Source organism: Trematomus bernacchii, unplaced genomic scaffold, assembly GCF_902827165.1.
Source record: "Trematomus bernacchii unplaced genomic scaffold, fTreBer1.1, whole genome shotgun sequence".
NCBI classification, from domain to species: domain Eukaryota; kingdom Metazoa; phylum Chordata; class Actinopteri; order Perciformes; family Nototheniidae; genus Trematomus; species Trematomus bernacchii.
The window spans coordinates 3,715,897-3,743,062 of record NW_022987899.1 but is presented as its reverse complement, the minus strand read 5'-3'; the positions used below and the strand labels follow the sequence as shown (position 1 = coordinate 3,743,062).

Sequence of the window (27,166 nt, the reverse complement as noted above, 5' to 3'; positions counted from 1 at the left end):
TCCGCTAATTTCCATGCATCTGTAATTTTATGCTTTTGTCTGTGTGGGTCAATTCAAGTATTTGACTGAGTGTGGATGAAGATTTGTTGCAGAGTGTGTCACAGTTTAGATATACTGTAACGCTGGCAGTGTGGTTTTAGGAAATAGCACATTTTAAATACATATTCTGCTCATTTTCAGGTTCATATTAGAATAGTGTGCCTCTACTACTGTGACATGTTTCCATACTTGAATGTTCAAAAAGGTCTTTATTTTTCTCTTTTAAAAGAACACCTATTCATTTTTGTAATCATTATTCTTGGAAGGTTTTAAAGAAACTTAACTACCTAAAAAAATCCACCCTTAGCCCAAGGTATGACAGTTGCCTCCCCAATAATATATAGTGTTTACGGTCCTTATTCAGATGTATAAGTAAACCATTATACTGTAAGGAAAGACATTAGAGCTTTTCAACTTTCTGGAGTATTTAGTTAATGCACGATAGACCTGCATGATAAACTGCACTTGCTTTAAATGTGCCTCTGTCCACACGAACAACTGAGGGGAGAGGACACAACTGAGGGGAGAGGACACAACTGATGTTTCCATGAGGATGTTATTCATCGCACATGTTTCCATGACAAGAAGGAGATAGATGCTGACAGTAGAACATTGTAAGATGACCTGAAGGCAACACGATCTGAACTGATGCTCATATTCAGCTTTTTTCCTTATGTTTTCGTGCATGATAACCACAGAAAATAGGCCATGAGTGAAGACATGTTTATCATGCTATCCAAAGCCACATGCACTGCATGCACTGTTAAACCTGCATAATTAAAAGTGCATCATGGACAAAGCCTCTGTGATCCCCCTCTGTATAGTGTGTGCTACACAGGGCATACAGTATGATCTCTGCTGCTATCATACTGCAGCACTCTCTGTTCCTACAGTGGAACACCTCAAGAACCAGTGCATTGTGGGAGTTATGGTGGAGGTAGTGATGGTTCTAACTGATGTCCAGTGGTCTCCAGTGTAACACATGTCTCTGGTGCTGATTCCTCTGCTCTTCATGGGTCAAACTTGGTATAAGTTAAAGTGTTAATGTTTCCAGATTTATAACGTGGGTTAATGCTTTAACAACAACTTTGGCAGCCCTCATTTTTACATGTGTTGTTTTCATATTGCAGCCTTTACCACACATATTGTTGCTTTTTTTCATTGCACAGTAGCATCAGTGCATAGAATATTAAACGACGGCTAATGTCTGTTTTCCTTTTCGCCAAGACATCATTTCATTTTTGAATACTAATCACTCAGTGCCGCACTAACTCATTCCTCGTGGACCTTCCCATCTGCTCATGGATTGACATGCTTTTGTTGGACATTGTGATATTTTAAGCCATGACCCAAAATAAATGCTTATCTGTTTAAATAATGAATTATTCTCATTGTCATTATCAGATAGCCTGTGTGTCCCTGCTATGGGCTGCATAAATTGCAGTTGTTGAATGGGAGGTAATGTCAGGTGGTTTGATTGTATGTCGAACTACAATGCAGACACATATGGCCGCTTAGCTTGATGTGGCATGTTCTTTCAAGTCATTCCTAATAGGCCTGTGCATACGAGTCCATTCAAATGTCCCCACAGCTCTCATTCAGTAGTTATTTATGAATAGATTCAGTTAGGGCTGTGCGATTATGGCAAAAATCATAATCATGATTATTTTGGTCAATAATTGATATCACGATTATTAAATACGATTATTCATTGGCTTTGAAAACATCCATTTATTGAACTTTAAAACAAATACAAATAATCATTTGAACAGTATATTTTTAACTGTTGATTACCCTGAACGTATAATTCAACTGAAAAACCAATACTAAAATAAATGATATATTTATATTTACATTTAAATAAATAATATCAAAATAATAAATACCAATAAACAAGATCAACAAATATTTTGGAGCGCACTTCCACAAGCTACTAAACATATATAAATATGATAAATAAAAATAAATTAGACAAAAATAAATTAGATCAAATATGTTGCAGTCACAACCTAGCAAAGCAAAATAATAGTTTTTTTCGATTATGTTGTTTTCGTAATTGTGGCAGGCCAAAATCGTAATTGCGATTAAAATACGATTAATTGCACAGCCCTAGATTCAGTTGTATGGAAAGAGTCCCCATTGAGGATTCCATGCTGATGGACAATACGAGGTGATCTTAATTTAATCACATATTACTTTAACTAACAATACCTACAGTCAGTGAACCAAAAGTAACTCTGTGTTCAGCATGAATGATGTGTTCAAACATTGTTTTTAGGCATTTTATAAATTATAATAGATTTTTGGCTACTTTAATGTAGGGAAAGTAAATAGTGCAGTGAATCCAGGTGCATAGTTATTGTTTTTTCTTAATAAGTTTGTGCACTCAACCCAATATAATTTCTTCAAGCCGTGACACATGAAAACAAGAAATGAAATCGTAGTGAAAAAAACAAGTGTGTGCATGACTTGGTGTGTGTGCATTCCTCTTTGTTAACGATGTGTCCACTCATCGATCTCCTTTATTGAGTGAATTCTTCATTAGTCTATTTAATGACCCATTGAACATGCCGCAAATCATGTTATTGCTCTTCAGTTATTGGTTTTGGTGATTCATCTATTTGCCATGAGGTTTATACAATTAATACGATACGATATGCTTTATTGTCCCCGTAAGGACATTTGTTCTGGACTCCGTCCTGCAGTTCCGCATACATGTACATATACAAACATAGTAGACATTAAGAGACATACACATATCATCAGTCATACACCGTTTGAACTAACACAATACACAGACGCACATACTGACAATGGCGACCTATTGCACAACCCTCATGGACAACATTTAAAAAGTACATTTCATTACATTCGACTACATTTCATTTCATGTGAATGTTAAGAAGCTTAATGGACATAGGTAGGAATGAGTGCTTATAGCGGTTCAGCCTGCTCTTGGGAACCCTGAATCTTCTACCAGAAGGTAAGAGCTGGAATTCTGGGTGGAGTATGTGGGTGGGATCAGACACAATTTGTTTTGCCTGTCTGATAATGGACTACTTGTATATGTTTAGGAGAGATGGGTGTTTTTTAACCCCCATCATTTTCATAGCAGTCTGTACCAGGCGAGCGATCTGTGACTTTGACTGCACTGTCAAGTTACCATACCAGGCAGTAATACCATACCTCATGATGCTCTCCAACACGGCATGATAGAACAGTAACATGAACTTCTGGTCGACTCCGAAAGCCCGGAGTCGACGCAGAAAGTACAACTGCTGTTGAAGTCTAGAGCACAGACCTTGAACATGCGCCTTCCAGCTGAGTGTATTATCTAGATGGACACCAAGGTACTTATAGGAGCTGACCTGAGTTATGGGTTCATTGTGGATAACCACCGGCCTAAGGTCACCCACTGCCTTTGGGTCCCACACCATCTCCTCAGCCTTCTTCACATTCAGCACAAGATGGTTAAAATCACACCACTGCACAAATCTCTCTATTTCAGAGTGATAAGCCGATGAACTGCTGCCTTTGTGCATTAAGCCAAGGATGGCTGTATCATCTGAGAATTTGATGATATAATTCTCCGGGTGGATTCTCGTACTTTGTGTATGCTTTACAGAGGAAATATTCTGCTAATTTTCATGTTCATATCAGTATGTAGTGTCTCTACTGTGACATGTCTCCAGGCTTTAATGTTCAAAAAGCTCTTTATTTTTCTCATACTGCCTGTGCTGCAGCACCTCTTTTCACCCTCTGTCTGAAACCAGAGCTCAATCTGCTCTGATTGGTTAGCTGGCCAGCTCTGTTGTGGTTGGTCAACCGCTTAGAGATGCCCCGCCCCTTAGCCTATCACGTACAATCTGTTGGAGCGCTAGCCAACAGGAGCGTGAGTGTTAACTAGTGATGTCAGTATGTTCTGGAAGTAAACAAAGGAGTCCAATGGAGGCGTTTCAGGCCCCCCCCCCTGCCTGTGGGAGAGAAACTTCCTCTGGAGGGAACACAGGGATTTTAGCCTTTGCAGACCATTTACACACAAATCTATATAATAACCTTCCGGAAAAGGAAAACCCAAAAAAGCAAAAAGGAGGCCCTTTAACGAAGAATTAACTTGGTAATTTAACAGAAAATATAAGTCATTTTTGCACCTCACTTTACAGACATATTTTGGGATTTTAACGCCCGATTCACTAGTGACAAGACTTAATTACAGTATCTCCACGTTCCCTGCTGTTTTAGTTTGTCCGCCTCCTTCTGTTCCTCCCTCTGCAGTCTGACACTATTCCAACTTCTGTTCCCCTTTACAGAAACACAGATGCTGATTATAGACGAGAACCGTAGCCAGACAGATCCTTGGACATCAGACAGAACATTCTGCTGACTTTTATTTCTCGGCCATCGGCCTGGCATACACTCCTGTCTCTCCTAATTTGTTAATGTAATCATGCACATTGCAGAGTCATCCCTGTAAGCTGCTTTTCTGTATTAATGCGACGGCTTTACCCGCTACTAGGAGCCTTTGAATATTAAGGCAATGTGTTTGACAGATAGTGTGGATCTCTGTGTAGTAGAGATGTCTCTTTACATTTCATTGGGAGTGTGTTGTGGTTAATTCCTTATTTGTTTGCAGGAAGATGCTCTAATCCCTATTTAAAGCAGATTACAGTTTGTTAAAAGCGAATGTTGCAAGTGGCATCATTTTAATCCAATGGGAATCTGATGTGGCTGTAATTTAGAAAAGTGTGTAAATCCAAAACGACTCTACTTGTGTTCATTGAGCAAATAAAAGTTTAACGCACTCTAATTGGGCCTGACATGCAGCAGATTGTCTAACCAGCTGCTCACACAAGTACAAGTGTGTATCAGCGTGTTTTCCATGCAAGAGGACAGCTGTATTATATATATAAAGGCATTTGAAAAGAGTTTTAAATGTAACGGGGGACGTTATGTTTACGTCCTGCACCAGTAAATTGAATCCAGGCTGAACAGTGATATAAATCGTCACTACGAAATGCAAGGCTTTGAAATCGATAACACAAGAGTACTTACAAAAGTGTATCGTGTATCGTGTGCACACATCGATTTCTATCACATTTCATAGGCACATCACTCTGTACACACACAGTGAGTTATGTGTCAAGTCAAAGAGGCAGACAAATGAAACCTCTTTACTGGAATGGAAACGTTGAGTGTATTTCAGTGTCTTGCATCTGGTAATACAGTTTCTATAAAAACAATTGTAGGTAGGGATGCCCCGGGGAAACAACATTTTCCAACAGTTGGTAAACACATATTTTAGGGATAGATATTCGTCTAAAATCACTGATCTTTAATCTTAAATGAAAGATAGCCACCCTCTCCGTTCAGACTTTACAAATTAACTTTATTTTCTCTTCCTCTTGACGGACACCAACGCCACCTGTGTTTTGTTTTCTGAGGCCAACCAATGTATAAATTGACTTTGGATAACTTTAAGAAAGAGACAAGAATTTATTTTACTCGTAAGACATCAAACAATTCTAAATAATGTCAATGTGTACGTGCTGGATTGAGGTTCACAGATGTTTACTCACTATAACTCAATATAGGATTATGTTTAAACATACATTCATATACTATAGGTCAAGGGCTGCCCCTCGACTTAAGATTTCCCGTCGACCAGCAGTCGTCAATCAAGGTGATTCGTTTTTATGATTGTTAAAAAAAAAAAATGTATTGCTTCAAAAATCAGGGCCTTTAAGTTTCAAGACCGAGAAAGAATATGAACAACGTTATGGTGCCTCGTGCTACATATAAAATATAATATACTGCATCGTTTAAATGTCACCTTTTTATATGCTCAGGTTTACAGTTTTTTACTAAAGAGAATATGGTATGTTCTCAGAATCTCTTAATATTTGTTTTGCTTTGCCTCCGGGCTCCACAGTCATCTAGGTATACAGCTGAGGGTTTGGGGAAATGAAACCAGAGCTACAGTATGTGGGTTACACACTATGAAGAAAACATTGATTTCTCCTTCTACTCAAATAAAGAACACTAAACAATGTTCTGGAAAGTGTTTTGTTGAAGACTGCTGCTTGTGCTTTTGCATTACTAACACACGTTTAGTTTACCCTCACGGTTCCCTCCCCTATGAGTACTATCATTTTCATATCTCTGATTTCCACTGAATTCTACACAGCAGCTGTTGTCAGAAACCAAAGAAAGTACCAGTTCTTTTAAAACAAAACTTGGATGAAAAGTTTCTTCCACCACTTCTCCTCTGTCAGCATTTCCTGCACAGTGTGTCCTTGGTTTGCACTTGAAGTTGCTGCAGCCCCCCCTTTAACAATATCTTAATCTTCTGCCCTGTAGGTCCGTAGTGTTTAGAAAATGTTGGAAATGCCTTGGATTCCCATCAGCACGCTGAAAATTGAAAGGAAATAGATTTGTGTGAGAGGCAGGTGGGGCGCTGATTGATATCACCTTGAATATAACCTGAACAAATAGCTAAATTAAAATAAACCAGGACCAAATATGAGAGCATTACCTGAATGTTTGCCAGAAAAACATTGAACAGGGTTACGGACCTTGGCGTGTGGAAATTGCTTCTCCATTTTCCGATGCACCGGCTTTACATAGCTTTGGAAACCAGTCGTTATCTGATGGTGCACAGCGAGCCACTTGACAACAAATAGATCAGAGACGCAGTGATTCAGGCCTGAAATGTAAGGATCCTTAGCCCACGCAACACTGAGTCACTGCAGCCACATACAGGAACTACTCAACTGTTCAACTGTGCACACAATTACTGGTGTGTGTGTATATATATAGGTTATAGGAAATGCATGACAAACTGGTAAGAGAAATCCGAGGGTCATAATAATATATACACAAAGAAAACTATAAGGCTGTATCCGAATCTTAGTTAAACATCCCCTCAGCCTCTCCTCAGTCTATTACACATCCACAAATACATCTCTAAATGTTCTCTTTGAATGGGAAGCTAATTGTGGGTAATTTGCATTTTTAGTAGCAAACTTAATGCAAATGTGCCTGAGGAGAAACATCAAGACATGTGTTTATATTTTACATAACATGGACAGCAATCCTGTTCTGACAAAGGTAAAAGCATGGAAGTAGCTGTAGTGTGTAGTAAACTATTATGGCTCCTGGTGGAGTGATTTTACACTACAATGTATGTTTTTTATATTGTCGTATATCGAGAGAGAAATTGTCAAGTTGTCAATAACCTCTCTGTAAACTGAGACATTACACAGAGGCGTTATGGAAAAGGATAATACACAGGGAGTAAAAATTAAGAAGGATATCGGAGAAAGTGGAAATTATTTTATTAGCATTCAATAATGACATCCCCCGTGAACATGCATTTAACATAATCATTTTGCATTTGAAACTACTAAGACATAAGGCGCGTTCACACCGGAGTACTTTTCCCCGTACTTTTCCCGTTTAGTTCCGATAGTGCCTGGAATTTTGCGTTCACAACAAAAAGAGAACTTAGTTCATGAGAACTTTTACCCCCATTTTTAGTCCCTGCTAGAGAGTTGGTACTATCCTGGGGAGAAGAAAGTACCAATTTCTGATTGGCTGGGCAAATTTCAAACCACGCCCCGTAAAACTCTGAAAGTTTTATGAAGCCGCCATTGTATTTGCTGGCATTAGCATTATTAGCATTAGCATTAGCCCCGCGCACCAACGGAGAGAGACTAACTTATGGCAACGCAAAATAAAACATGGGAGTGGTGGAGATGAGGAGGTGTCGGCGTTCTGGCGATTTACTCGGAAGGCTTCAGTAGAAGCTGCTGGGAGTCCCAGGGGAACTACAGTAAGAGCTGGGAACTAAGTACGGCAAAGTACTTGGTGTGAAAGCGGCTATAGGTATTCAGAAGTCGCTTTTTCCAGCAGAATAGAATAAAGAAGACATGAAAATAAAAGATCTCCATATAGCAGGATACATGCAAAATGTATGAGCATAGTGAATACTCAGACATTTACAGGGAAGAGTTCTACTAGAAGGTTAAACATTAACACATAGGTACAAAGTATGCATTAACATAGGTACTGCTTAATGTATTGCACATATTTGATAGATCTATGGCTTGTTGAAGCATTGCATTTTGAAGAAAGCTAAGAGTTGCATGAAAGAGTTTGAACACGAGTTCTCCGTTTTTCTATTTCTGGGTCTATTTCAGGAAGTGTTGATCTCTCAACACGAGGGTAAACATTTTTTTTAAATCTCTAAGCGCTGCATTCAATCACTAGATGCATGCACCATGATAGAAAATGCATGCTAACACAATCTGAATCAAATGCACAACCACACATGTGCACGGAGGCAGCGCCACAAATCTCTCCACACATTTACCGCTCTGGTCACAGTCTTTTGTATCTGCAACTGTGGAGGTGTCAAAAGGCTGATTGGTTAAAAATGTGCTTCCTCCTGGTCCCGTTGGTGGTGTTCTCTCACCTCGCCTGCCAGGTGACAGCTTTTATATTACTCCCATACACCGGCTGCTGCATTACTCTGCCTGGATGTAGCCTTTGAGAGCTGTCCCCCCCTCACTTCTCACACCACCCCCAGCCACTTTTAGAGCTCAGAGCTTGATAGGCATGAAATAGCCCCACTTTGAGATTGCTCCTTAGTTCGAAGAAACAGTTATGGACGCACAGGTTCAGACACGTACAGACATGCAGGCAGGTGCAGATGTACAGTGGAGCACCCCCCATGTACACAGATGTGATCATGGATTCATGAATGCATGACTGCAAAGGCACCATCACACGCACACATGCAGCTTGCTTTCAAAAGGAAGAATGATGGTTGGGGCTTTATAGGCAGTGTAAAGGTTAAAGGATGAGCTCTGGACCTGCAGAATATTACAGCACATGAGACAACATGGAGACTATTTCCCCTGTGTTGTATTGGTTTGTTTTCAAGGCTTAGACGGAAGAACTTTAATAATAACAGTGGTGGTATTATATTTTTAGTTTATCAACAAATCTCATAAAAAACCAACTACGATTCTTTGCCAAGTTTCCTGCCTATCAGTCAAAAAGTATATTTGTTCACAAAAATACTCTTTTTCTGTAATTATATATAAAAAAGCCAATGTTAATATTGTTAAGGCAGATGCTATTTGCACCCGGTTATCACAGATTAACAAGGCTATTAGCACCCTGTTGCTAAATAGACATTCTGTGTAATGTGCTGTTTACACGAGAACGCAAACGGTTGTATCCGCTACTTTTCTCTTTCGTATAGCCCGTTCGTTCACACGAGGCCGTAACGGAAACGTGGAAACGGACCCCACAAATGATAACGGGTCCAAAGGTGGATAGATCTGCAACCGGAACGCTCTGCGGGGCCAAACGGCTCAGTGTATACGCCCTCTATACGATAATTTTCCTGATAACGATGAAGCCATAGCCCCGCCTCTCCCCACCTCTGCTGCTCACTGCTGTAGCATGGTCAGTAGCTACTGTCTGCTACTGACCATGCTACAGATGTTAGTGCAAAATCTACAGCTCCTCTACCACAACCATCAGCAACAAGTGGACATGGAGAACTACATGAACTACATGTTGCTAAATCCACCGCGGGGCATAAACAGAAGGGCAACCATGGCAACCATGCTCGGGGGTCTTCTTCGCTGCTTTTGGTGTATTTTGTGGCGAAAGTACAGCGCCACTTACAGGCCCGGCATATGTACTACAGTGTCTCCAGCGCTCTCCAGCGGTCTCGTGTGAACGGGAACACTTTTTTTATATCGTATTCGGTTCGTTTACGTTTCGTATGCGTTTGCGTTTGCGTGTAAATGGGTTCCAGCTGAGAACTGTTGGGAACGTTGTATTTTTGGGGGAATATTTGCATTCAAAACCGATTTCTGCTCAACAGAGTCTTCAGATGCTAAATATGGGATAGAATGAAACTAAATGCCCTGCTTAGGTTAATTAAAAACAATGGGACATGTCTCCCAACCTTTATTATGGTTTTGGTTTTTACTGGATTTGTTCATAATTACACAAACACAGAATATTGCCTAGCCTAAAAACACTGGAGGATACAAGAGACAGAATGATAGATTTAACTCATGATTCTTTACCCGTAAAAACCTACATAAACAGTCTAAGCGCTGATGTTGGGCTCTCATGGATAATTGTGTTTTCAAATGTGACCTCAGGACAAAAACCACCAATAAACAAAGTTAAAAGACAGTTCAAGGGGAAAGCATCTACAGTCGTGTTTGCCTCCTTTTTTCCATTGTTTTCATTAATGACAAGTTGTGGAGGTGTTAAACAGAATTAGAAAAAGGTCACCAACAGCAGGAGGGCGTTAGCGTTGATACTGAATGTGATTAATGGATGTTTCTGCTCTCTCTCACTCTGGGAGCTGGGGCAACTTCATTGGTCTCATTTTTCACCCCCAATATGAATTAAATCTTGATTTAATTGGTAGATCATTAATCACAATATACACAAAGTCACCAGGTTCACTCTTGAACGGGTGCATTTTCTGCTCAGTGAAACTATACTGGTTTCTTTCTCTTCACTTCACTTTTTCAATTTGTCCGTGATTGCTGTGATGATACTCAGTCAATTATATATGGGGAGATAATGAGTCCATGCAGAATGGTGATTATCTCCAGATGGCTGTTTTTTTTTTTCAAGTGAAGTCATTAGCATGGCAGCCTTTTGACCAATAAAACATAATATGCAAATGTTTTTTACTACTTGCTATCGCTGCGTATGAATCAGATTCCCCCCCTTATGATTAAGTCTATAGAATATAATGGCTTTATTCTCTACATCTCTAGCTCTCAACATCACTGTCACATTAGCAGAGCTTGAACAGTGCTTTTTATTCCCTCTGGTGATGTGGATAAATCTGCTGTAAGATGTTACAAGGAGAAAACCAGAAACTAGAAGAAGCCACTATTAGAGAAAACGTGAGGGGGTTTTTTACCAAGTTTTTCACCAAACTGCTGCGTAAATCAGGCATTTTGACAGAGTTGAATATGTGAGTGATAGTGATGGATGTGTGCAGTGGACAGGCTGCAGAGTTTCCATGTTTAAAATATGACGGCATTAAAGTTAGTAGCTTAGGGTGAGAGGATGGGCATTTTATTGATCTGTGTGAAAGGACGAGAGGGATGCTAACTGCAAAGTCTTCTTTTGAATTACTCAGAAAACTGAATCTTAACAGTTTCCAAGAAAAAGCCTAGTAGTAAATGTAAAAAATTTATTTTCTTTTCCGCTATTAACATGCTTTTAATATTTAATAGTGCATATGTTAGTATGAAATATTAAGTCATGAAATGCACTCTATAAAAAGATTGCCTTGCATCCCGTAGCCAGGGGTACAAATAGAGTTCGAATTTTTGTGGGGCACATGAAAAATAACTTTAAATTGTAATGAATCTTATATTGTAACTTGCAGACATATTTTCAAATATCAAAATATTTCCATCACCTTTAAAAATGTATTTTAAAACCCGTACTTGCGATCTTGCCAAAGAAAAGTGAAAGGACATTTCTCAATAAGTACACATTATCCTGCACAGATATAGCCATAATGATATTAATATTTACTTTAATCAATATTGAGATCACAAGTATTTATCATGATTATTTATTGGTGTACATTTAAATACCCATTTCTTTCCATGTTGTCCTATAGTCTTGCTAATATACATATTAGGGCTGCACAATATTAGAAAAAACAGACTTTCAAATATTACTTTGGATCACAATGTGGATTACAGAGAGTTTAGTAAACCTAAACATTGTTGAAGACGCAATAAGTTAGCAATAAGTTAGCAATAAGTTAGCAATAAGTTAGCAATAATGATAACCAGAGATTGAGATCGATATGAAGAAAAAGCAAAAGCACAAGGTCGACTCTCAGGGAGAAATACGTTAATGTATTAAAAATGAATTATGTGTAGATATCAGCGAGCGTATTGGAGAGGAACTAAAACTAAGAGAGTCATAAAAAGAGGATAAAGAAAGAGAACCAATGTGACATACAGAAGAAAATACAAAAAGGCTGAGAGTTTAATGAGGTAAAATAAAAGTGAGGTAAATGTTGTCGTCTTCAGTGTCACCAAAGATAATCTGTTCTCTGCCAGAACTTGAGCGATTACTGTAACACGTAACCTACTTTAGCTGGAGCTCAGGTGGCCTTAGGCATGCTCTGCTCCTGCTTCCTCCTTGTCCTATCATAAACAGCAATTTGGGGTTCATTTCCAAAATGTGTCACAACCAATCCCTCTGGAGGAGAGTCACAGTCATTAAAGGTGAAATACTGCTAGAAATAAACCACTGATCAATAATAACTTACAAAGGCAGCCAAGTATCGTAAATGATACCTGTGAGCTTTCGTCCAAAAAAAGAGATGAACCATTACCGTAAGTACGTATATTGCATTGTTTTAAAGTCTTAAAGAGTGCTTCACAGTCATAAATAAGGGAATAAAAGCAAAAAGTCTCAAACTAAAAATAAAGGATTGTAAAATAAAAAATATGGAATATATTTTTTTCACATTGAAATGATCAGAAAATGTCATTATGATAAAAATGTCGATATAACCAAGACATTCTTACTTTAATTTTTTTCGAGTTTTATCCAATTGTCCAATTTGTAAAATATGTCCAGAGTATGCAAGTGATTCAGTTAACTGAAGGTTATAAACATACAGTATACTGAAGTCTTCTAAAGTGGCTTAATGAACATTTTAAGTAATTAATCTCATGATTAGGTGAATAAACATTTGCCTAAACTCTCTACATTAAAAGCCACATTTAAATGCTTTGTCACTTTTTTCCAATTACTCTTAATTGTCTAGTAAAATGTGGAGGTAGTGATGGTTCTTCCTGATGTCCAGTGGTCTCAAGTCAGTGTAACACATGTCTCTTGTGCTGATTCCTCCTCTTTCTTTGGCTTTTCATGGTAAACCTCTGTGCTGGTGGTACAGGAGCACATTTGGGTCAAACTTGGTAATGTGATTAATTTGCATTCATTTTTTATGATTTAAGGTTTCCAGGTTAATCACAACCGTTGACAGCCCTAGAAAAACCCTATTTCTAGGGTATAAGGTAATCATTGACAGATCTCTGGTGATGGCATGCAGGGAGAGAGAGACAGCAGATACAGAGAGGATAATACTGCCACGGCACCGGGGGTATTAGAGAAAGTCATTACTGTCCATCATCAGGCTAAGAAGACGTGTTTAGGTGGAGATGAATAGCCTCATTGATGTGGAAGGCTTGTTATTGTAGATCTGTTTGGAGAAGCGGCTATGGGGAATTCATATTTCAATAAATATTTGATGGGCAAGGACTACTGTATGTGTGTGTGTGTGTGTGTGTGTGTGTGTGTGTGTGTGTGTGTGTGTGTGTGTGTGTGTGTGTGTGTGTGTGTGTGTGTGTGTGTGTGTGTGTGTGTGTGTGTGTGTGTGTGTGTGTGTGTGTGTGTGTGTGTGTGTGTGTGTGTGTGTGTGTGTGTGTATCTATCTATGAAGAGCCATTTGAAAGGAGAAGATCACTTTCTCAATCCATCTCCCGAGTGGCTAAATCTTATTTTCTTGTTCTCTGCATCATTCCCTCAATCTCATCTATTATCCTCTTCACTGCCGCTCTTTCACCCGTCTCTCAATCTGTCCCCGTGAGAGCTGAACGAAGGGATGCTTTGTGCACGTTCAGCAGTATCCGAGCCAACTGAGGAAAGTTATGCGACTTACGTTGACTGATGTAATAAAAGGAACGTACAGTGAGCAAAAAGAGAGGATCCCCCAGATAGTATCTTATATTCAATACTGTAATACGGCTCATTCTCTTGAGGAGCAAAAACATACTGGAAATACATTTAAACATGCATTTTTATTTATTTAGGGCACATTGATCAACATTACTTTAAAGGGGACCTATCATGCAAAATGCACTTTTGTACGTCTTTTATACATGAATATGTGTCCCCGGTGTTCCAGGGAACTCACCAAGTGTCAGAAAACACAACCCTCTCTATTTTCCTCCATACCCAAATCTCTAAAAAAGGGGCTGCAACGGATCTGATACAGACTGATCCAGATTTGAACACTGTCCTGACGTCAGGACGGTGGCGCTACGGCTATTGGGCCAACTCCACCAATCAGGAGGAGACAGCCACGGCCATTGCCGTTCGAAAGCGCTGGAGACGCTGTAGTACATATGCCAGGCCTGTAGATGGTACTGTTGCTCACAGAATCAACCCTTCCAAAAACAGAGCTAACATTTTTCAAATTGAGCGAAATGAGGCATGGCTAAAATGCATGATCTGTTTGGTATTTTGAAAAAAAAAAAGTATAAATATGCCTTATACTGTAGGTATGGTCCTACACTATATTATTCAAATATAGCATGATAGGTCCACTTTAAATATTTTAGAAATAACAGTATGATGATTTTAATAGGATTAGGCCTGTATGCAGCAAGATGCTCAATCCATATTCATAAATATTATTCTCTGGGTCCCGCTGAGCAAAGTAACTCCTCAGACTTGTTGTTCACCTCCAGTTTCCTGAGTGGATATTTTTTAGGTAACAGCAGATTTAATGAGTGTGACTCTGAAAATTGATTTTCTGTGGGTGGCTTGATTTTTGTTATGCCTGATTAACCAGAGGTGACGTGTCAGTGATGCAGAACTAAAGCAGTTTTGACAGGTGAGAAGAAAATGAAATATTACTGACAGCTGTGAGTAATGTTCTCTTTTCATAAATGAACCAACCTGAGTTTGTAAATCCTAATATTATTGATGATGTGAGGAATAACACTACTTTATAATGAAGTGTGTATAGGCTTTAAACCAGTTAAGCCCTGAGCCTGTTTTTCAGGTTTCAGGCTTGAAAATGACATGCCCAGAACAAATGACTATAACTTCACTTCTAAAAGGGTTAAATTAATAATCTTTATTCTCAAAGCAAGGTTACATCTGTGAGTTGGATGTAGAAGTGTCAGAATCAATATAGATGTTTCTGTGTCAGAGTAAATTCAGATGGAACATTGTAAAAAAAGGTAAATTCTTACCTCCGCCTACAAAAAAAACATTACTTATAGTGAAAACCACCCTTGGATGATAGGTTAGTAGACTAAAAGCTTTAGGAATCCAAACTACAACATATAATAAGTACCCTGTATCAAGATTGATGCAAAACAAGTGACATTTGACCTCTTTAGAGAGATTTATAAAAATAAAAATAATATGAAATCTCAGTTTTTTACATAAAAATGCAATGATGGATTATCAGTAATCCTTTCAAAGTGACACAGACACATTGGATTAACCTTCAGCGGCGTCTTTATCATTTTAATGCCATTGAACACGACTATTGATCAGAATAACAGCTAATTTGAGACGCCTCGTTGGAGATTTCTCTTTTTCCATTTGTTTCTTCCGTCATGCGGTTCCCGGAACCAAAATGGACCGGAGCTCCTCACGCACCAGGAGGGGTGGGGACCTTTAGCGTAAATGTTCAACTAACAGGGAGTCCCCTGGTTGGTAATAGACGAGTTGGGATCGCGGAGAAATTCTCTCCGCAGACCCATTCTCACAGCGTTTATTTTCTTACTCAATATCAAGCCACACTTATTGTTTTTACTTCGGCTGTGAGTGTTTGTGTGTGCTCAGGATGAGTTTCGCTGTGTCTCGCTGTATCGCAGACTCGGAAACCACACCAGTAAGCCAGCTCAGTGAGCAGCTAGCCTCGCAACGTCCCAACCAATCAGAGCACACTGGGCTCACAGGGAGGGGGGGGCAGGAGCTCCAACAAGCCGTTTAGGACAGAGAGTGAATACACATACTTTACAGAGATGCTGTATGAGAAACCAATGTGAGTTTGGAAAATTGCACAATTTAAATCTATTTTAGTAGACCTCAACAATGGAATTATGATCAGTAGAAATGGCCATGACATGGGACCTTTAAAGATGGGTGATTTCAATTGTTTTACCTTGAGAACGATCCTTTTCTGCAGGGATTTGTAATAGTAATGTCTTTTAGTAGTCCGCTGTATGGAGAATTGCAATTAATTATGTCTCCCAGTGTCAGTGCAGTCTCTTATGTTAAGTCCTAAGGAATTATCCTTCACTTCTTTCCTTAACCCCATGACGTTTCTCACTGAGATTAAGGAATAGTGGTCTTAAAAAGAAGTAGGACCTAGTTTTTGGGGGGGTAATATGGCACCAATGTTTTTGGAATAAATCTGGGGCTCTTTGGAAACAGAACAAGAAACTTTAACTACAAAAGCTTGGTATAAGTTTATCACCAACTTTTATTCAACTAAAGTTTTTCCTATGGTCTCCACTTCTTAGAGTACGACTAAAAATAACAAGTTTTCAGAACAAAAACGATGACATGCATTTTTCATTTCAGATCAATTCTCGAGTTTCCTCTCTAAATAAGGTCCCTTAGCAAGTGGCAAAAGTGCCGACACAACAAATTATGAGCTGTGCCACCTGTACTGCCTTCATGCTGATGAATAGGAGCCGTGCTCATAGCTGTGCACCTGCTCAAAACTAGGGAGCCTGTTTTTGAAAGTGTGTGTGTGTGTGTGTGTGTGTGTGTGTGTGTGTGTGTGTGTGTGTGTGTGTGTGTGTGTGTGTGTGTGTGTGTGTGTGTGTGTGTGTGTGTGTGTGTGTGTGTGTGTGTGTGTGTGTGTGTGTGTGTGTGTGTGTGTGTCACAATGTGAGTAAAAAACTAAATAGAGCATATAGTGTTTGTTTTAAAAAGATCAGATGTTATCTCTTCTTTGTAAGCTGTGCTGTTCTGTAGGATAATACTTCAAGTGTGAATCTATACGCCTACTGCCTGAATCTGTTTTATGGTTCTCACTTTCTTTGGTTAATTTAAAAAAAAATATATATATAGGTGAACCTGTATGTTGATAAAATAGTGTGCGTGAGCTTAACTGTGTGTATTAAACTAAAATGGAGCATTTTCTGTCAGCTTTTTCAAACTGTATGTGGTCAATTGTTTATGGTGTTAGTGTAGGCTACTGCCTGAATGTGCTTAATGAAAGGCAAGTTTTCCTATAAATATAATCTCTGAGCAGAGGAAATATCTTGTTGATTTTTACTTTCTCTTGGATTTGAGGTTATCCAAAAGCAAGTTATCCTCCCATCACTGGTTTTGTGTGTGCTAATGAGACAGCTAATGAGGCTATTAGGAAGCTAATGAAATGCATTCAGTATCTGTAGTACACACACACTTACAAACTCACTTCTCTCTCCAGCTTCGTGTAAACAAATTTAGATTTATTTGACTATGAATATGTTCCAGTACTGCATACACCGTTTTGATGGTTTCTCATTAGTGTCTCTTCCTCTCGTCTCTGTCTGTCATTCTGTTATTTGCTGTTTGTTCTCCCGGCACACTGGAAAGAAACTAATTAAACGGCCTATTATAACCATTTCATTTCATGAACCCGTTTACACATTGTGGAAGAGAGTCATCTACCTAGAGGTCCTGGAAAGGGAAATTCAATTTCCTTTCATCAGAGAAATCAGAAGAAATGTCAAACTGTTGTGTGAATTTCTGAAGCTTCCTGTCTTTTGTAAAAATGAAACGCCTGCTTGTTATTTACTCGTCTCTCATTCTCTTCAACAGTTTTCACAGATTGATATGTCCAACAAAATAAAACTTTTGGTTATTATTGAGGTGAAGTTAGATTAATGGATGATTATTATTCTTTTGATTCAAATGCATGTGTTAGTTCTTCCGGTTTAGCACAAAAATGGCCTGTAATCTCCGCTATGAGGAATTACAAAAAGTACTGAAACACACCGGCCGGCTGGACACCATACTAAAGCTCATGTGGACAGATTACAATAACTCTCACTGCCAGAAGGTTGGACAAAGGTCAACAGTGTGGAAATGTATAAAAACAAGTTAACCTGGAGACAAAAAATAAATTAACCTGTCAAATGTGCTACCTAACTAGCAAACAAAGCTAACAAGCTAACTACCAAACATTATCTATCTACTTTGCATACTCGCTAACGTTAGTACGCGTAAGTAGTTAGCTAGCTTACGTTAGCTGACCATCTAACAAGCAGGCTAGTGGAAATTAACTATCTACTTTACAGGCTATAATGATTGCTATCTATTTAACATGCTAGCTAGCGAATGTCAGCTTTGTAGCTAGCTATTGTCAAATTTGTGGTTCTCAAATCGTTAATTCGAATGATTATTTAACGCCCGATCGCGTTAGATCGAAGGAAGAACCAACACAAAACAAGGGCAGTGTGGAAGCTCTATTGAGCAGGCTAGCATTGGTGAATATGTTCCACAAGTCACTCAGGGTTTCACTGATGTAATGTCTGGATCTTATTTTGTGTAAGGCGCTTGTTTGATTTTCGGTGTACAAGAGATTTAATTCCTTTTTTTCTGTTTTTACAGGAACCTTGGAAAATCAGGACTCAGAGTATCTTGCTTAGGACTGGGTGAGTAGACTCTTCACTACACATAATGCAATTTCTCTCAATACAAACAAACAGTACTAATTACATGGACTAAACAAATATACTACTGTATAACGAAATAAAAACATCTCAGAGTAAAACAAAATTGAGAAATGTTGTGTAAGCATCAGGCTTGGGGAGTGACGGATTATATGTAACTGCATTCAAATCAGGATACATGAAAAAAAACTAATCGGATTACTGGTACCATTAAAATATAGGGGATTAATAGCAGGATTACAATGTTTCAAGACTAATACAAATCGATATATTACAAAGCACATGCTGTGGGTGATCTTAATCCAGATGCTGTAGTAAACTAAACCTTCCAAAGTCCAGGTAATTTATGTATTTCGCAGATGTATAAGAAATATATTGGATCGTTGGTCTTGTTATAAAATGGCAAGGAAGAAAAAGTAAGATTTTGAAGTGTGCATGTTCTGCGTTTAGGTTATGACACAGTAGTTGCTGAATGCTAAACCGATTTACTTGTTAATTCCACCCGTAAGAAGATTTATACAGCATTGTTTTCTGGGATGAGATAACATTCTTTGCATAAACCCAAATTTGTAAATTCCTAGAAAAGATTGTAGCTCTGGATTAGACCCTGCTGCGTGTTGCTCAGAGTCCCTTGAGGGCTCAGATCAGCCAGTAAATCGGATAAAAAACATCCAGTTCTCTAAGGACATGAGCTTTAGCCAGATTAGGGAGGCTGACCTTCACCGGGATGTTTTGCACACCGTCCAAAAACATGCAATGCTTCGGTTAAAGTTTAAAAAAAGCATTGAACAGACAGGGAGGATATTCTGTATGTGTGAAAATATCATGTTTTCTGTACCTGTTTTTAGAACACGATTATATAAGGAAAGATACATGATAACAGCCTTTTTTCATGACATTATAATCACTGGAGGCATCATTTTCAAGGTCCTTTAACATACATTTGATCTCTGTTTGTAATGTTAGGATTGACTAAGTCTAACCTCATTAAAACTTGAGATCCTATATCAGGACATTGACTTTACATTTGACACGCTCTCTAGTCCTGCTTGAGCTAGTGTTTGATAAGTTGTCAGCACTCTCTTTAAGCTGCATCCTTAAATAACCCTTGATGGTCTCCTCGAAAATGCTACAAATCTCTCCAGATGCTTTGGAGCGCTACATCCACTAAATAAGAGTCCTCGTGTTTACAAACTGAAAGCTGCAACTCTCCACAGTATACCTGCCGTACAGCGCACAGTGGAAATGTTTCTGTTTTTCTATTTGACTTTGACAGCCCTGACTTGATTGACATTTTGCAAGGCAATCCTACCCTTAAAATTGCTCATGTATGTTTGACCTTTCTGTGCAGATGTGCATACGAGAAAGCTGGGAAGTGGGAAAAGTTCATCTCTGCTTTTTCCATCAGTTAGAACAATTGGATGTGCTTTTTGTTGATTGAGACGATTGAGAAAAACTAGCAGGCACAATTTATTATTTATAGTTAAAGGTAGGGTAGGTAAGTTTGAGAAACCGGCTCGAGATCGCTAGAATTTGAAAATACACAACCGGAGAAAATCTGCCACTTCCTTATAGAGCCCCTCCTCCAACACACACGAACGCGCACATGACCAATGAGGGCACGAGATAAGTTTGTGCACAGATGGAAGGCTGACAGGCAGGTAGGCCATCCAGTTATTTTAGCCGGGCCGGCTCAGATGATTGGTCGTGCTTTTTACAGCGCCACGGCTTCCACAGATGACATCTTTTGTATGTATTTATTGTCAAAGCATTTAATATATTCATTGCTATCGGGATGTTAAGAGCATTCCATGGAATATAACAAAAAGTGTATCTCGAGCCGGTTTCTCAAACTTACCTACCCTACCTTTAATACGTTGAAGGGATTTTTAATGTTTAAATAGGCCCTATTATTTTTAGGGTTTTATAGTCTTTGTGCATGTAAATTGTCCTCCAGAGGGAACCATACATCCGTGAACATAGTGACATCACTATGTAACAGTCACGCTTCTTTTGGCTAGCGCTCCAACATATTGTACATGATAGGCTAAGGGGCGGGACATCTCTAAGCCATTGACCAATCACAACAGAGCCGGCCAGCTAACCAATCAGAGCAGACTGGGCTCTGGTTTCAGACAGGGGGTGAAAAGAGGTGCTGCAGCACAGGCGGTATGAGAAAAATAAAGAGCTTTTGAACATTAAAGCATGGAACATCACTTTATATCAGTCAATACTGATTATCTTTCTGTGCCATGGCAAAATACAGTTTTCAACCAAATGGATTATCTCTGGTGTTGTCATTGGTAGATTCAACACAAAGGAGGGCTGTCGTTTTTTCACAGTGTAATGCCTGGCTCTCAGGGTGGCTCTCACAGACTGGGAGGTCTGACTCTCTCTGGCTGAGATGCACTGTACAGAAAATGTCAGCATAATGCCAGCTGCCGACCACATGCTGCGCCCGGGGCGGACATGATGCTGGCAGGGGAGCGGAGGAAGAGAGAGGGCCAAGAGCAGGACGCTAAATGGTGTTTACCTGGAAGAACAACACCAAGATAAAAGAGGTTGTAGTGTGTATGAGTTGTGTTGAAAGTGGTATTATCTGTGCTTGCTGGATTAGCTGCACTGTGCTTTTGAAACTCTGAAACTTGGCCGCACACCAGGATGAGTTTTGGATGTAATACTCAAAAGGTTGTGTAACAATAAAGCAGCAAATTGACCTTTAAATATAGTGGCTGACTAACACCTTCTTAACTTTGTTGCTGCAAGGAAAGTGATTATGGATTGTAGCAGCATTCAGGATGCAGAGCAACATTAATCCATCAGCAGATTCAGATTTGAGCTGCGGCATAAATCATCCATCAGCTGACTAACCATTTACACGGCTCTAGTCGAAGAATTTATCACAGTTATTGCTTTTCTCTGCCATGAACTCCTTGCTGTTGATTGTTTTTGAAAAGCTCTATTATAACGTACCAGATCATTTTCATGGTACAATTATCTTTCACCCTTTCCATAGAGAAAAAATCCTGCATGCCATATTTAATTCACACATCAAATGTATTATTAATTTGCTATCAGACTTTTGGGGGTTTTCCCTTTCCTGTAGGCTTGCGAAACGTGTTAAATTTCCCAGATGAATCTCAAGCCTAACGTTGACAGCCCTGATATTGAGACTTTTAATAGATAAGAGGAATTGATACAGTCGAAATAAATCTTTCTTCCTCTCGTGCTCGACTCGTCCGCCTCTTGTTTTTTCTTTTCTCTTCCTGTGGGTATTATTCTCTCGGGACCCAGCTGCCGTTACTCGTGGCTTGTTATTTGGTTTAAAAGAGGTTGTATAGAGGTTAGCTTTGTGCTCAGGCAAGATCAAGGGGTCGCTCACACACTAACACACAGCTTTTGTTATACTGCAGGCAAAAGAAAAACTTGACATTTGTAGACAATAAAAACGATATATATTTTATCATGTATACGCAAATGAAAGAAACTTTTTTTCGTTTGCCACACACCAGTGTTGTATAATAACCAGTGGTGGAAAAAGTATTGAGATCTTACAGAGGTGAAAGCACTAATACACAGGCAAATATATCACTGTACTGCTCCCTGTGTTTCCTGGCAGCAGTCAAGATTGAGTAACCTTTTTTTAGAAATTAAATGTATTCCTATTAAAATTCAATCTCTATTGTAATAGCCTATTTCTGAGAGTCAATTCAACTCCAGCTATTTCCACTCTACTAACTATATAAAAAACGAATTTCACTTTCCAGCAGAACCTAATTTAATATCAGTTCAATTGTAAAAGCATCGGAGAAAGTCACATACTGTTAACACCACACTCTCTCTAAAGTGTGAAACCTCTCAGCAGTTAATGGTGACTGAATGGATTCATAAAGAACTGATGATCCCTCCAGTGAGCCTGGTAGTCTATTAATCGATAAATGAAGTGATTAGTGAAGTCAGTGTGACCTCTCAGCACTTTCACCATCTCTTCATCCACTGATAAGACCACAGGGAGGAATGCTGTCAACACACACACTGCTGCCGATGATGCTAATTGGTTGGGGGATATGGAAAAAGAGAGCATTTGTGTCTGTTTGCAGGTGCATTTTAAATGGGTGAAAAGGAAAGTTGATGCAGAAATGTAAAACGCCTCGTGATTGTGGCCATGATGTCGTCTTTTAATCAGGAGGTTGTGGGTTCGATCGCAGCCCCTACAGTCAGCATGTCTATGTAACCTTGGGCAATAAACGTAATCCCTACTTGCTGCAGATGGTGTGTGTGTGTGTGTGTGTGTGTGTGTGTGTGTGTGTGTGTGTGTGTGTGTGTGTGTGTGTGTGTGTGTGTGTGTGTGTGTGTGTGTGTGTGTGTGTGTGTGTGTGTGTGTGTGTGTGTGTGTGTGTGTGCGTGCGTGCGTGCGTGCGTGCGTGCGTGCGTGCGTGCGTGTGCGTGCGCGTGAATGTAAGCGCCCTTGAGCAGGTGGCACCTTACATGACAGCCTCGGCCTCTTTATGAATGGGGTGTAAATGGGTGAGTGATGACTTATAATGTTAACACTCTTTAAGGACTCGTAAAGCTTTGATAAAGTGCCATATAAATACAGTCCATTTGCCATTATTCAAGCCACCAGCAGTTCCTTTTTTCCTCACCCCACGCACATGCAACACAGGTTCAGGTTTCTGCCCTTGCTCCAAGCTGCGGTGCTAGTGATTGATCATTCTTAAAATGGTTCTCCCAGAGATATCCTGCAGAGAGGGTGGACCTGAGGGTGTGTCGCTGTGGTACCTTTGCAGAGTGAGTTTACTAATATGTGCTGGAGCGCCTTCTCCCTCTTCTTCTACAGCGCTTGCCTTTCCATTTTCTACTTTTTCTTGTTTACCTACAATACATCTGTTAAGGCAGGACACAAAATCATCACCTTTCAGACTTGGTGCTTACATAACGGTGCTTCTTTCAGACTAGTAAAACGAAAACACATCCACAATTCACATCGAGGTGTTGGTTTTTACTTACTCTGTCTATTGCATTTATAGATTTATAACAAATGCATTCAACAAAACAGTTCAGAATAATCGTCATACAAACACAAGTATTGTCTTAATGTTAGTAGGAATGGGGAAGTTGTATGCTGATATCTATTTGTAAACTGTTTCCTCATTTCATTTCATTTCAAACCTTAATTTAACCAGATAGGTCCCCACAGCTTTCTAGTTGAATATCCATCAATATTTTGAAGGTTGTTACCGAGGGGTTTGTTCATATATTATAAACAGCCTGGTTTATATAAAATGTATTCCCAAAAACATGTCAATGGCTATTGGCAGTATTTTCTGATTTATAGAGTAATACAGACAGCGAAATAAAATTCCCTCTGTAAAAATGTTTTACTATAATCCATCAAAGTAATTTAACAAAACATATTTGTATCCAATATTGACATTTCTGTTTGTTTGAATCAATGCAAACAAGCACATATTCATTAAGACTTCCTGTTTGCATATTTTAATAAGCAATTTCAGACAACTTTCAAAACAAAAATAACTTTCTTAATGGAAAGCAGTAGAAGTTTTACACAAATATTTACTCAAACTTAAAAAAACGTTGATCTCCTTCAAATCTATATTTCACAGCTTTGGGTCTCAGCGTTAATGTCATCACATATTCCTTCAGTACAAAGGGGATCATGCCACCTTAGACATGTGTCACTTTCTCATTGCTTTTGCCTTTTTCTCACCATACATTATAAATATTTTCTCTGATAGACACTTCCCTCTCCTGCTGAAAAAGAAAGTAGTCCTCACATTGAATTCGACTTATTAAATGTTTTGTTTTGCTATAATCAGTGAATAGTATCAGTCCAGCTGTGATGATTGTTGTTGATCATAACTGTACAGTGTGTGGCCGCAACAATATGTAAAAAAAAAATGTGATGCAACTAAATCCAAAAGCCTTGCAACACATAGCAATGCTTATTATTTTCTACTTTTGACAATTGATTACACTTTGATCATTTGTGAACCACAGTTTGTGATGCGGTTTCTCTACTGTTATGTCAACCAGGGTGAGAAAGAATAACAGACAGCACATTATGTTTGTGTTGTATTACATTATAAAGAGTTTCTATTGTTGTGTCCGCCCCCGTCAGACCTCTGCTTTAAGAGTAAAGAAGCAGGAACAGATTTAGATATGACAGACTAAGGCGATTCAATAGAAGAAATCAATAGAACTTGAAGAGGCGGTACAACGGCATTCAACAAGTCTGAAAATACTGTCGGTGCAAAGCATGGCGTGTGTGAGTGTCTTCCTTTAACTCACATAGCCACATCCTTAATACTTGAAGAAATGCTACAAAGTATATCAGGAGATTTCAAATGTAAAACCACTTCACAGAAACAGACTGTTAAAGTTGTAAAGAACAAGACAAACGGAAACTAAATGATGAGATGGAGTTGAGGTGTCATATATTTCGTTTTTTAGGTCTGTCCTGAGTCCTTTGAACCTGATTCCTCGGTGTTGAATCCCATCTATAGAGCGAGAGTTGGCACACATAAAGATAAAACGTTTCTCACCGGTGTCTCACTTTAACTGACCTCCTAACTTTCTTTTACAGCCTTGTCCAGCCTGTCTGTCCACAGATAGAACGGCTGAGTTATTTTTTTGTTGGATTAATTTCCAGCGCCATTAAAAAAAATAAGGGAGAGTAGATGTCTGAGCTGGCAGAGCCTGCAAAGTATGGGTTTATTGATGAGAGACACAAAGAGGAAAGTTATAGGTGGACTTGGCTTATATATGGAACACTTTTTACAGTTAACAGGCACTTTCTGGCAGTATTACATCTTGAACAAAGATGGTTATTCAGTATGTGTCTTCAACACCACCAGCCGTTCTGTAGTATGTTATGAACATACAGCTCATACAGCTACCTTATGAATGAAAACAAACAAATGAACCAAAGAAAGTGAAAACCATAAAGCAGATTCAGGCAGTAGGCGTATAGATTCACACTTGAAGTATTATCCTACAGAACAGTACAGTTTACAGAGAAGAAATGTAATCTCATCCTTTCAAAACAAACACAATATGCTCTTTACTCTTTACTAATACTGTAATCCTGCTAGTAATCACCTGTGATTATAATTTTACTGCAAATAAGTGAAAGGGCTGATTGCACACACACACGCACACACACACACACACACACACACACACACACACACACACACACACACACACACACACACACACACACACACACACACACACACACACACACACACACACCCTTTATACATGTGAGAAAATAACAAAAACATTTCCTGTATAATCAGGGCAATCCGTAATGACTGCAGTGTAGGTGCATTTGAGGTTGAAGGATGTTGCCATGGTCACCGGTGTTAACAATATCCAAAAGCGACTTTTCTATTTCACCCACTCTCCTCTGCAAAAACAAAAAAGGGGAAAAAAGGAAGCGGCACATTGAGAACTGCAGCTTGGACCTCCTTATTAAGGAGGACATAGTCTGCTCATCTTCAGGTTCATTTTGTGTCTCTACTGAGACATGTCTCCATGCTTTAATGTTCAAAAAGCTCGTTATTTTTCTCATACTGCCTGTGCTGCAGCACCTCTTTTCACCCTCTGTCTGAAACCAGAGCCCAGTCTGCTCTGATTGGTTAGCTGGCCGGCTCTTGTGATTGGTCAAGCGCTTAGAGATGTCCCGCCCCTTAGCCTATATTCCTGAAGTAAATAAAGTCCAATGGAGGCGTTTCAGGCAGGGAGAGAAACTCCCTCTTGAATGAACTTTAGGATTGTAGCCTTTGCAGACCATTAGATGCACAACAACCTATATAACACACTACCCCACAAAGCAGAATAGGGCCTCTTTAAGTGAGGGTCACATCATTATGCAGCAGCAGATCCAGTGTGTCTTCTGTGAGCTAAACCTCAGTGGAGTTGATGGTATGGTGTTATTAAATGGTTTAGTGCTGTTTCCGGGTCTCCGGTCTCTGAGGTGCACCAATTGTTTTATGACAGTGGAGCAGTGGAGGTCAACAGAGTCGGAGAGAAAATCTTTTCCATTTATTTGGTGTGAAATTGTGAGCACTCAGGAAGAGAGTGAAATTGCCTCAACAGGGAGATAAAGAGAGCAGGATTATGGCCTGAATGGACTCTATAAATATCCCCAAAAACATGATTAGCTGGACGGGGTTCGTTGGGGTGAACAATAGGAAGGAATATTTTTTGTTGCTAAGAAGACATTCATAATTAATAATAATAATAATATTAATAATAATAAATTCAATTTATAAAGCAACAGCAATCCCAAGGTGCTACAGGAGGCATAATAAAAACAAACTAAATAAACTAAAGTTTTAATCAAAAGCTTTTTTTAAAAGAAAGGTTTTTAAGCCTTTCTTGAAGGCGTCAGTGGTCTGTGGAGTCCTCAGGTGGTCTGGGAGGGAATTCCACAGGCGAGGAGCAGCTGCACAGAAAGCCCGATCCCCCATTGTGCGTAGTTTGGTCCTGGGGGGGCGAAGTAGATGGTTGGTTGTGGAGCGGAGGTTGCGTGTGGAGGTTTGATATGTGAGAAGTTCCTTCAGGTATGGAGGAGCGTTCCCGTGGATGCATTGATGGGT

General features: G+C 39.3%; 1 protein-coding gene across 3 annotated transcripts in view; it reads left to right on the top strand.

Moving 5' to 3' along the window:
* The window catches only part of kcnab1a (potassium voltage-gated channel, shaker-related subfamily, beta member 1 a), a 117,534-nt gene that overhangs the window by 66,085 nt on the left and 24,283 nt on the right, over positions 1 to 27,166 (top strand). For all 3 annotated transcript variants that reach the window (XM_034114552.1, XM_034114554.1, XM_034114553.1), the window contains exon 2: positions 18,475 to 18,518. In XM_034114552.1, the coding sequence (XP_033970443.1) occupies positions 18,475 to 18,518 (44 nt within the window). The remainder of the gene's footprint in view (positions 1 to 18,474; positions 18,519 to 27,166) is intronic.